The 11,213-nt window shown below is 55.3% G+C and overlaps 2 protein-coding genes across 4 annotated transcripts; one reads left to right on the forward strand and one right to left on the reverse strand.

The window, feature by feature from the left end:
- The first annotated feature begins 627 nt into the window (after positions 1-627).
- On the forward strand, positions 628-1,853 carry TSSK3 (testis specific serine kinase 3). The gene is made up of 2 exons (XM_085313765.1): positions 628-772; positions 1,192-1,853. Exons 1-2 carry the CDS (start codon positions 628-630, stop codon positions 1,851-1,853), a joined length of 807 nt encoding a protein of 268 aa, XP_085169891.1.
- Positions 1,854-2,391: 538 nt separating this feature from the next.
- BSDC1 (BSD domain containing 1) lies at positions 2,392-11,103 on the reverse strand. Of its 3 annotated transcripts, none has more exons than XM_085313794.1 (11): positions 11,053-11,102; positions 10,901-10,961; positions 10,205-10,321; positions 9,394-9,564; positions 9,224-9,278; positions 8,325-8,440; positions 7,885-7,953; positions 7,613-7,694; positions 6,546-7,085; positions 5,066-5,169; positions 2,392-4,454 (listed from the first exon to the last, which is right to left on the reverse strand). In XM_085313794.1, the coding sequence occupies exons 1-11, from the start codon at positions 11,061-11,063 to the stop codon at positions 4,422-4,424; spliced, it is 1,359 nt and encodes a 452-aa protein (XP_085169920.1). In that variant the 5' UTR covers positions 11,064-11,102; the 3' UTR covers positions 2,392-4,421. The 3 variants fall into 3 exon arrangements, with proteins under 3 accessions (XP_085169920.1, XP_085169917.1, XP_085169921.1); XM_085313791.1 differs by having other exon boundaries at positions 10,193-10,321; XM_085313795.1 differs by lacking the exon at positions 10,901-10,961 and having other exon boundaries at positions 10,193-10,321; positions 11,053-11,103.
- Positions 11,104-11,213: the final 110 nt, after the last annotated feature.

Raw genomic sequence — 11,213 nt, forward strand, 5'->3', positions numbered from 1 at the left:
CCCGCCGCGCGGCTCCGCATCACAATGCTGCCGGCGCCGGCGCCGGCTCCGGCGGGACCCGCGGCACCCGGGGACCCCCCGCTCCCCGCCGCTTCCCCGGCTGGAAAAATTCGGGGCAGAGCCGGATACGGCGAGGAGGGAGCCGGGGGGCCGCCGCTGGAGGCGGAGGATGCCGCCGAGCAGCGGAGCGTTTCCCGCGCGGCCGGAGCAGCGGCCGCGTCGCCGGATCCTGCCCCGGATTGGGGAGAGGGGACGGGACGCGGGGAGAAGAGCGACGGCGAAAGGACGGGGAGCGCCCGGGGGGGGGGGGAACGGGACACCCCGACCGCCACCTGCTCACGGCGCCCGCCGAGAGGCCGTTTCGGCACGGCGCATCGCCGCTGCCGCCGGGCCGCTGCCCGTTTCGGGGTGAATCCGTCACCCCGATTCACGCAGCGTCACCTGCATCACAATAGGGCACCCGCGTCTCAAAATGTCCCCGGTGCCCCCTTGCCCGGGCCGGGGAGGCGGCGGCGGCGGCTGCGGATGCCGGCCGGGGGCGCGGGCGGCCGCCGGGCGCTGGCAGCCTCTCGCCCGGTCGCTGCAGGATGACCTGAGCGAACGGACGGGCCCGGTTCGCGAGAGGAGATGGAGGAGATTTTGCTCGCCAATGGCTACCAGCTGGGCAAGACCATTGGGGAGGGAACCTACTCCAAAGTGAAGGAGGCTTTTTCCAAAAAGCACCAGAAGAAAGTGGCTGTTAAAATTATTGATAAGAGGGAAGGTCCAGATGGTAAGAGGCGACTCCGGAGAGGACTCCGGGCTGAGGCTCGGTCCCTCCTTGGAGGCTTCTCACTCTTGGCAGAAAACTAGTTTTCCAAACTTTCCTCCTAGGAGCGGACGGAGAGGCAGAGTCTTGGGGGGGGAAGGCAACTGCCACTGAGCTCCAGGAGGGTGGGAGAGCTCCCGCCTTTCCCTGCTGTGGGGAGAAGCCACAGCCAGGGGATCAGGCCGTGCTTCTGCCACGTCCCCGGTCCCCGTGTCGCTCCGGGAGCAGCCCTCAGTGCAGGGCCATGAGGAACAGGGAGCCAGGACAGGGCCTTCCCTTGCTCCTTGGCCGAGTCCAGGAGGGGTGATGGGAGCCAGCAGCTCGGGGCGAAGGGCCGGCTCCGTCCCCGCAGCACCAGCAAACCCCCTCGCCTCTCGCCGCAGAGTTTATTCAGAGATTCCTGCCCCGGGAGCTCCAGATCGTCAAGCGCTTGGACCACAAGAACATCATCCGCGTGTACGAGATGCTGGAGTCCGCCGAGGGGAAGATCTACCTGGTGATGGAGCTGGCGGAGGACGGGGACATCTTCGACTGCGTGCTGCACGAAGGGCCCCTGCCCGAGCGCCGCGCCAGGGCCCTCTTCCACCAGCTGGTCGAGGCCATCCGGTACTGCCACGGCTGCGGCGTGGCGCACCGCGACCTCAAGTGCGAGAACGCCTTGCTGCAGGGCTTCACCCTCAAGCTGACGGACTTTGGCTTCGCCAAGCTGCTGCCCAGGAACCGCAAGGAGCTGAGCCAGACCTTCTGCGGCAGCACAGCCTACGCAGCGCCCGAGGTGCTGCAGGGCGTCCCCCACGACAGCCGCAAGGGCGACGTCTGGAGCACGGGCGTCATCCTCTACGTGATGCTGTGCGCCAGCCTGCCCTTCGACGACACGGACATCCCCAAGATGCTGTGCCAGCAGCAGAAAGGCGTCTCCCTGCCAAGGCACCTGGGGGTTTCCGAGGAGTGCCAGGACCTCCTGAAAAGCCTTCTGGAGCCAGACATGATCCTGAGGCCTTCCATTGAGGAAGTCAGCTGGCACCCATGGCTGACTAGCCCCTGAAAGGGCCTTGTCACACTGTCCCCAAATAAAGGGGACAGATTGCTTCTAAAACGCCGATACATTTTGATGTCAGTGTTTCCCATCCATAGGATGGGCTGGCCAGGCCTTGGCTAGCAAAGCCAAGCAGATGATGGTCTAGCCCGTGCTCTGTTCACCCAAAGACCTTGGTCTTCAGGCATTATACGAGCTCCAAGGAGCCTTGAGTAGTGTGTGCCCACCTTCCCAAAGCCGTCTCAAGCGCCGGCTCACAGGGCAGTGGATCCACAGCAGTGCACCCCTGGCCACAAGCACAGCGGGGAAGCTTCACAGCAGCCCTTCCCCTGCCTGCCTAGCATGGCAGGGAAGGGGCAGCCAAGGCAACAAGACAGGGAAGAGCCCAGCATGTCCCATCCCTCTCCCCCAGCATCTTCCCAACCAAGCACATATCCCTTGGGGTGAGGTGGGAGGGAAAAGAAATTAAAAGCAGCTGAAGAGACACAGACCTCTAGGTGGCCCCTGCCCCACCTGCAGACAAAATGAGGACACCCAACACAAGCAGTGACTCTGTAGAATTCCTTTAATTGCTGTTAACTGCAAGTCTGTAAAAGGTTTGGAGAAAGTCATCATTACAAAACTACTAGCTTTTAGAATTGTTTCTGGTTTTTGCCCCAGCTAGAAAAGGCTCGGGGAGATGTGGAATAGTTCAGAACACAGAATATTGCACAGACAACCAGTTAATTTGACTGAAGGAAAAAAAATAAAATAAAATAAAAGATGAGAGCACTGCACCTTCAGCAGCTCTGCTGCAGGCCCACAGGTGCAGCCAGGACTCAGCCTCACACCCCACAGCCTGGCAGCCCCTGCCCCAGCAGCACCACACAGCCCTTCAGCAGGAACAGCCCCATCAGAATCAGGGCATCAAACTACAACAGGTTTCCTGCTGTAGCTAAACTTGGCTCCTGCCTCTGTACAGCAACAACACAGCTGCCTCCTTGGGCTGTCAGAGCCCAGGATAGGGCAAGGCTGCAGCACTGCTCAGAGGCTCTGCCAGACCACTTTGACACCATGAAGCAGGAGCTGTGCTGCAGCACAATCCCTGGACTTTGTGGCTGTGGCAGTACCAACAAGCTCTCATGTACGGGCCTGAAGTCACCTGTAACAACCACCCACCTATGCAGGCAGCTGCATTTAAGAACCTCCCCAAAGGAAAAATAACTCTCCAAGTATCCCTAGGTTAATGCTATCCAGAAACAGAAGAAAACCCATAAATCCAATTAAGCAGCCTTCAAAGAGGCAGAATGACAAAAGGTAGCACGGATAGAAGTCAGTGCTTGAAGAGTGAGACAGAGGGGTGCAGGTTCCTTCCCATTAGGATGATTGCATATTAGCAACATCTCTTGATGAGCATTTTATGACATTAGGAGGGAACTGCTGTGGGGATAAAGACCACAGGCCCAAAGGAAGCATTGCAAGCAGTGGAAGCATGGTTTAAGTGAAGGACAGCAAGTGTGCAAGCCTAGTAACTCTAGTGGCCATGTGAAGCCTGGTGCAGCTGGGACATGAGGGAGAGTCTGACAAATTAACACAGTCTCAGTCAGCAGGTACCATCCGCACTCACCTGCCCCCGGGAGGAGAGGATCAGCTGAACCTTGTAGCCAAGGCAGAGGTCAAAGCAGTCAGGGGGCTGAACTGGGCACCACAAGGGTGACTCAGATCACTGCTTGCCTGAAGTGCTCGGGTAATTGCAAGCCACAAGTACTTTGCTTGGAAAATTTAACTAAAGTACTCAAAACCCAGCAGAGGAAAATAGTGCAGCTAAGACAGCTGCAAAGGGAAAAGCATCAGCCCTTGGCTCTTAGAAAAGCTGCTGTTCTTGCAGCAGGAAATAGTTTCCATTAGAAAAACCTTCCAAGACAAAAAGCCAGGCCAGACAGAAGCTCAGGAATTGGCAGGGAGCTTGGCTCCTTACAGCAGGGCCCAGCTTTGAACCAAAGCCACAAGCCAACTGCCTTTCCTTGCAGCAGCGAGTGGAATGGCAGGAGCTACTTCAGCTGTGGCATCTCCAGCCCCTGGCCAGTCCCCATTCAGAGGCTTTTTCCAGGGATGGCTTGGCAGTGCAGAGCAGCAAGCAAGCAGGAGCAGCTTGCCTTGAAGAGCCTCTGAACTGCTGTATGGTAGGTTATGCACACACACACAAGCAGACAATCAGCTAACTGGCAGTCTGGGGGCACCAAGCAATCCTGGTAGGTGTCTCAGTGTCCAGCTTACCCCAGGGACCTCTCACTGCACCACACTTGCCTCCATCCCACTGTCAAGAGCACTCAGTTTTGGCCTTGCCAAGTCTCTAGGATCTACCGAGACGATGGGCTCCCTAGCAGCTAAGTGTACAAGTGAACTCCTGCTTCCTCCTCCTCCAGATCTGAACAGGTCATTTAAGTTGCCCACAGGCAGAGATGGAGCAGGGATGAAACTCTTCTAGCCTGGAACTGCAATCCCCAGCACAGTACACACAAAGGAATAGCCGGTCCGTGATTTAATTCACATTCGATGGTGGAAATGAGCCTGTGATACACACTGGAAGCTGTCGCTTTACTCCCAGTCTTCCCACTCTTCATCTTCCAGCTGCAAACAAGAGAAACATCCCTTAGTTTCTTTAACCTATCAGCCATCTGTCAATAGAGATCCTCCTGCCCAGTACACCTGAATCTGTGCAAAGCCTGACATATCCACTCATCCACACCCTCTCAATAGGGATTTGCTTGCTATGTCCCCCTCCTTGGGAAACCTGCACATTCACTTTCTTTTAAGCATGCCCCAAAAGCCATTCTCTCCTTCTCCAGCTAATACCCACATGACTTCCATGGCAAGATCCTAAGCTAAATTTGTCTTCCTCTAAAAGGAACTGTGCCTTTGAGAAATTCAGTGCTAGAGATCAGATGCTGCAGGCAGCCAGGTACCTACTGCAGCACTGCCCTTCCAGGCCAGCAGCAGCCACCAGCTCTCACTGAAACAAACTGCACAGCCTTGGTTCCTGCACAAGGGCTGGAAGCAGTGCTCAGGCCAAGGGATTTACCTCTCTGACACTGCAGTCTCTCTCCCCATCTGGCCCTAAGCCCGGGGAAGCCCTCAGCAACGAAGAGCTCTCACTATCACCCGAGGGAGCTGCTGAAATGCTGATGCTTTCTGGGAAGGACTCTCTAGCCTACGTGAGCTAGCACTTCCCCTTCACTCACCTCCCCAGATACCTCCACCTTTGAGAGCGCCAGCTGCACCTCCTCTTCAGTCATGTCCAAATCAAAGTCCTTTTCCCAGTCCTCACTGATATCAGTGCTGGAGCCTGTAACCACAAACAACAGGATTGAGCCTTGCAGGCTTTTTCTGGGAGGACTCAGAGCTGTGGATGCTCTCCAGATGCTCTGGCCAAAGTTGTTGGGCAACACACAGCCATCCAAGCAGGCTTATAAAGTCCATATATTCACAGGGCTTGGATCTAACACAGCCTGGCCAAGGACAGAGGGTCCACCTGGTTCCCAGTAATGTGCTCTCAGCTTGCTAACAGAGACGAGATGGACTAAGCTGGACTTCTGTCACAATAATGACACAACCTACCTCTCCTGCTTGCTCTGTACTAAATGAAACAGTCATGCTTCAGTCACACAAAATATACCAGAGAAGGAATGACGACCTAGAGTAGGGCATGACCTAGATACGGGAACTGAAATAGAACCCAACAGGAATCACAGCCTCACAGAGCAGAAGAGCAGCATGGGTACTCCAAGAGGTGACAAAGAGAGAAGACACCTTCCCATACACAAACCTCAGCCTGGCCACCAAGTATCCAACAAGCCAAGGACTAATGGCACTGTCTACTCAGTTCAGCAAGGAGACTTTTCACTTTTTCCTCATTTGATTCTACTCAACATGAAAACAGATCCAATGCACGATACTGAATCATCTTCCCCAAGCTTGGATTATTTCCAGCTGCTTTATAATCCTACAGTTATCATAACCATTACACTAGAAGACCTACAGCAGGCCCTGTTGATGACAGCATCCCCCACAACAAAAGGTTTGCAAACAGCATCAGCCAGAGCTGTAACTCTTCCCCCTTCTCAGAGCCAGGCAACCTCACTGAGTCTTGCCCTCCACAGGAACGAGGCTTCCTACAGTGAGACCGCGCTCAGGCTAGAGCCAGCCACAGCACCAGCCTAGCCACCCGCTGACAGCAGATACTGACTATTTGCCATGACCAATGCAACCCTGCTCAACAGTATAAGGATTCGTTTCCACTTCAATTTAGCTATTAGACAGTGTTTGAATCTAATCCTCCCTGCTGACTTCTAGAAAATTCCTTTTCTCCTCCCACATCAGGAGAAAACAGAATCCAGGCTTGTCCTTTGGTGTCTTCTGGACACTAATTTGGAGAAGGGACAGGGCAGAGATCTTTCCCATTGCAGAAACRGTCACAATGGGTCAGTGTTGCTGCCAAAATAGGTATATTAGCAACATACTGAGCTTGATGAATCAGGTAGTCCTAATGGAGTATCAAAAATACTGAACTGACTCAGATCTACATGACCAGCAATCACAGCTSCAAGCCCAAGAAAGGCTGCACCCAGGTTTCCTTTCTGACTCTAGCCTCTACCCTTTCCCCAAGAGCTGCCAGGCCCAGCAGAGGGTTTCCAGGGACAGGGCTGGTCCCCTCATACGCACCTTTCTTGCCATTGTTGGAGGGTGTGGATTTCCCACTATCTGAATTCAGCTCGAAGACTCGTAAATCTGTTGGTCCTTCCTCTTTCAGAGTCTCTGTCCTGCTCTGGACTTTGCTCTCCACCTCTTTGAGCTCTGTGACAGCTCGCCGCTCTGAGGATGCTGCCAGCTCCGAGGCAGCTGCAGAAGGATGGCCAGGTTCTGCAGGCTTTGGTAGGGAGCCCTGCTCTTCTGAGGTGGCCTCCAGCAGCCTTTGGGAGAGGTCCTGGGTCCCCGCTGGTTGTACTCCAGTCTGTAGCTGTGCAGCAGGCACAGAGACAGGGTTTGCAATCTGAGTCACAAGGGAGACGCTCTCACTGCTCTCAGAAGGGCTCCCCTCTGCTGGGGCTGAATCAGAAGGGGGGACAGCCCAGCTTTCTTCTGAAGCTCCCTTGAGAGGGGTGGGGTGGCTTCCCTCCAGGGCTGCAGGGGCAGATTCTTTCTCTGCTGCTCCTGGAAATTTCACATTTCCACAAGGCAGGGGTGACATTCCCAAAAGCTCCTCTGTAGGAAGGCAGAAGAGAAGCAAGAGATGTTTCAGCAAGTGTCATAAGCTGGGAGCAGCAAGAGCACCACAGCTGGGCAGTCCCCAACACCGGGCTTGAAACTACTGCAGGCTTCTTCTAACCAGGCTCAACCAGCCTCTTCTGCCCAGCCCTCTGGGGAAGCCTCCCACATCACCCCAAGGGGCTGCACAGCTAACTCCCCCCAGTGCTACAACACTGGGTGCCTCAGAGTGTTCAATTACTGGTGGCTGCGCAGAGCAGGTCCAGTCAGTAGAGCAGTGCCAGGGGATTAGCTTCCTCCATGCTCTAGCCAAGCAAGGAGCAGCTGATAACAACTGCTAGCAGCTGGAGCAGCTGATAGCCCAACTACTAGAGCAGCAGCAGCAGCTGACAGTGGGGCAAGAATGGCTGTGGCCAGGCTGGGAGCCAAATCTGCAGGAGCAAGAATGAGCCACTAGCCTCTCAGCTCAGACCTGCTGGGGTCCGCATGAGCCCTCCCCACAGATCCCTTGCCATCTGACCCACCTTCATCCTCTTCCCAGCCTGGCTCCTCTCGGTGCATGCTCTGCTCCACTCTCTGCTTCAGAGCTTCCCTTCGGACCTCATCCTGCAGGGAAGCCAGAGTCAGTCATATCTCCAGTCCTTTCTTTCCCAAAGCAGTCCAGTGTCAGCAACAGAGACATGGAAAAGGCAGCCCAGAGCCCTGCTTTTCAGGGGAAGGCAGCTTCCTCGCTCTCTCTGCTCTGCATCAGAGAGCCCCTCAGCCCACTGAAAAAAGCACCCTCCTCCTGACCTACCTGCTCCAGGCGATGCACTTTATAGAAGTAGCGCTGCCAGAATTCAGAATGAGAAACAGCCACAGGGACCTAAGAACAACGCAAAACTGCAATGAGTCACTTTAAAGGGACATCTGTGGTTGCCATCTTGCTCCTCTCTCCTCCTGTGCCTTACAGTTACCCATGTAACCTACACAAGTCACCTGCAGATTTGAGACTGAGCATCAGGTACACACCCACAGATGCTCAGACAGACAGACAGCTAGAGAGAAACTCCTGCTCCTGGTCTGCAACAAGTGAGCAGGGGGGAAAATCTAATATGCTGCCTTGTATCAGCGTGTCTGTTTACTACACGACCACAGTCCTTCTGCTAACAGCTCCAGGGCCCAAGCAGCTCAGAGCTTCCCTGTGTCATCCTCCACTCCCAGTCAGTCAGGACTTGCCCACTAGAGGTGCCTCACCATCTTGCTGTAAAGTGCACGGATGGAAGGGCTGGTTGCCAGCAGCTCTGAGATCTCCCCTTTCTTCTCCTCTAGGTTAAACTGAGAGAGCCAGGCCTCAAGGAGCTCAGCAGGGCCTGTAAATGATAAGCATAGAGATAGCAAAATTCTTGGCAAAAATAAGGCACGATAAGCTTCAGTAGGTTTCACAGGAAAGATGTTACAGCCCAGCCCTGCTGGGGAAACAAGAAACAACCAAGGAAAGGTAGGACAGCCGCAAGATGTGCAACCCTGAGATGAGCGTCCCACCTTTTAGAGACCTTACACTCCACACAGCAGCTGGGACAGGATGCCCTAGCAGGATGCAGTCAAAGCAGAGTAACCAGGGGAGGAGGGAACAGCACAGGTTCACAACTCTTTAAAAGCCAAGGACAGTCGAGGCACATAGGGGTGCATGAGTGCCCACCCACTCCCTCTTCCACACTCCCCTTCCCCAGGAAAAGGGAGCATTTCTGCAGCTCAGTGAACGCCTTGCTGCTGCAAGGGACTGGAATGCCTACCCCAGGGGAGGCTCAGCAGACAGCACCTGAAGCTCACACACTAAGCAATAGGCACCAGAATCTCACTGGAAGGGCTGAGAGGGAGACAGGAATCCCTGAGCCCTCCCTACATCCTGGGTTCTCCACCAGCAAGAGGCCAGATAGCACCAGCTGTGCAGGCAGTTCAAACAGATCCACAAACTCAAAGTACAGGCTAGTCCTCAAGGGCAACAGATAGATCTGCCTTCTATCACTGATGACCCAGGCTACAGCCACACCAGCAGAACCACAGGTTAAAGGCCCCAGACAATTCAGGACAGCCCATGGACACCCACACAAACACCAGCTTTGCTTGGCAACCCTGCCCAGCCCCACATGTACCATCAGGTTCGTTGCAGTAGGTGGCTGGGTCTGACTGAAGACTGTAGAGACGAGCCTGGAGGAGAACACAAGAGAGAAGAGCTGTCAGCAGAGAAGCAGCAGCTAAGCTGCAAAAGGAGAGGGCTCGGGAGTCTGCGCCCCAGGCGGAAGCTCCGAAAGGAGACGCTCACCTTAGCGCTGTCATAGGGCTCTGTGGTACCTGTGGGTGTTGCCATCAGCGTTATGACATCGCAGTCAATGGTCTTATCTGGGGAAGGAGCAAACGTGTCCGAGATGACACCCAGGAAGTCAGAGAGCCCTTTCCTCACCTTTTCAGTTGCACCTGAGGAACCTTCTGTCTTCTTGAAGAGAAAAAGCAACATGGCATAAGTAACAGCACCTGAAGCAACAGGACAAATCTCAGATAGCCTCTTCTGGCTAGACTCCTTTACAAAAGTATCCTTCACTCCTCAAAAACATGCTAATCGGACAATTGTGTGGCCAGGGCTGGGCTACAGGAAGGGTGTGGTAGCAGCAACCAGCCTCAGGTGGTGGCAGGCAGGCATTGGTAATAAGCTGGTAGGGAACCAAGCTTGGGTTGTGAAATAGGAAAGACACAGCCAGGTGTGGGGGTTGGACAGTTTCAGCAGCTGCACAGGGTAACGTTGACAGTCTGTAAAGAGATGTGATGCCATGTTACAGCAACACTACCAGTAACCTGTCTACACAGTACAGAGGGATAACAAAAACACAAGAAACCCTTCTCCACTCATCTCCAAAGGTTCCTCCCCAAAACACAACAACAACAACACACAAGGCTTGCTACTGAATTTGCACTAGGGAAAAAATCTGAAATCTGAAACCCAAGTTTATAGCCTAGGATTTGCTTAAGAAAGGATTGTTTCCTTAGAGAAAGAACCAATCTGCTTGCTGCAGGTACATCTTATTTATCCTCAGTTCTGCTTTCTGCAACGATTTTAGCTCTCTTACTCCTATACTCACTGCCAGTTTGTCCTTGACCACACTGGCCGTAGCAGCAATAGTGCAGGCTGTATCATGCTGCACTACTTGGGTGAACTCGGCCAGGTCCCGTTTCATGAACTCCAAAGCTTCTGTTGACTGTAAGAAAAAGAAAGACAGGCTGAATGATCTTTTAAGTCTCTAACAAAGGCAGCGTTATCCTCAGAGCACATGATACATTCCACATGCTAGGGCATCAGAGCCTTTAACGCAGCTGAGGTTCATACCTAACACATACAGTAGGTGAGACACTAATAACTATAATAAGAACGGAAGGCAGCGATTCCCCCAAAACTTCAGTGGGGTTTTTTTAAGTCAAGGGTAGGAAAGGAACAGGTTAGGCAGAGCCATGTTTTGGGTCTTATATGTAATTAGCGTAAGCAGCGCTGTCACGGACAGGACGTTACACACCATAAGTCGACGCCGGGAGCACAGGGGCCCCCTGCTCCGGCTGCGATGCCCCAGCGGGGCCCCCCCGAGCGCCAAGACCCCGGCAGCGCGGAGCCGCCCGGCCCTCGGCTCGCAGGCCGGTAACAACCCCTCCCCGGAGCTGCTGCTGGCGCGGCCCGCCGAGAGCGGCGCCCGCCGAGCCCGTGGCGCAGGGAGGGAGGCGCGGACGGACAGACGGACGCCAGCCGCCACCGCCCGCGGGAGAGGGGCCCGGGGGCCGCCGCCTACCTTCTCCTTGACGGCCTGGTAGCTCTGCTGCAGCCAGCTCCGCCACCAGCCCGCGTCCTCCCTGCGGGGACACGCGTGTAAGCGGCGCGCGGCCCCACCGGCCCGAGCCGCCGCCCCACGGGCGCCCCGCTCCCCCGCCGCGCCCCGCTTACCCCTCCGCCATCTTGGCGGCGGCCTGACGTCACCACTATTTACCGACCCCTCACCCCGCAGGCCCCGCCCCCGGGGGCGGGCCGCTGCCGCTCATTCCCGCGGCGCTTCGCGGTGACGTCACTTCCGCCTTCCGGGAGGGCCGGCGGCGGCGGCGGCGGCG

Source organism: Rhea americana, unplaced genomic scaffold, assembly GCF_003343005.1.
Source record: "Rhea americana isolate MKP2758 unplaced genomic scaffold, rheAme1 scaffold_396, whole genome shotgun sequence".
NCBI lineage: Eukaryota > Metazoa > Chordata > Aves > Rheiformes > Rheidae > Rhea > Rhea americana.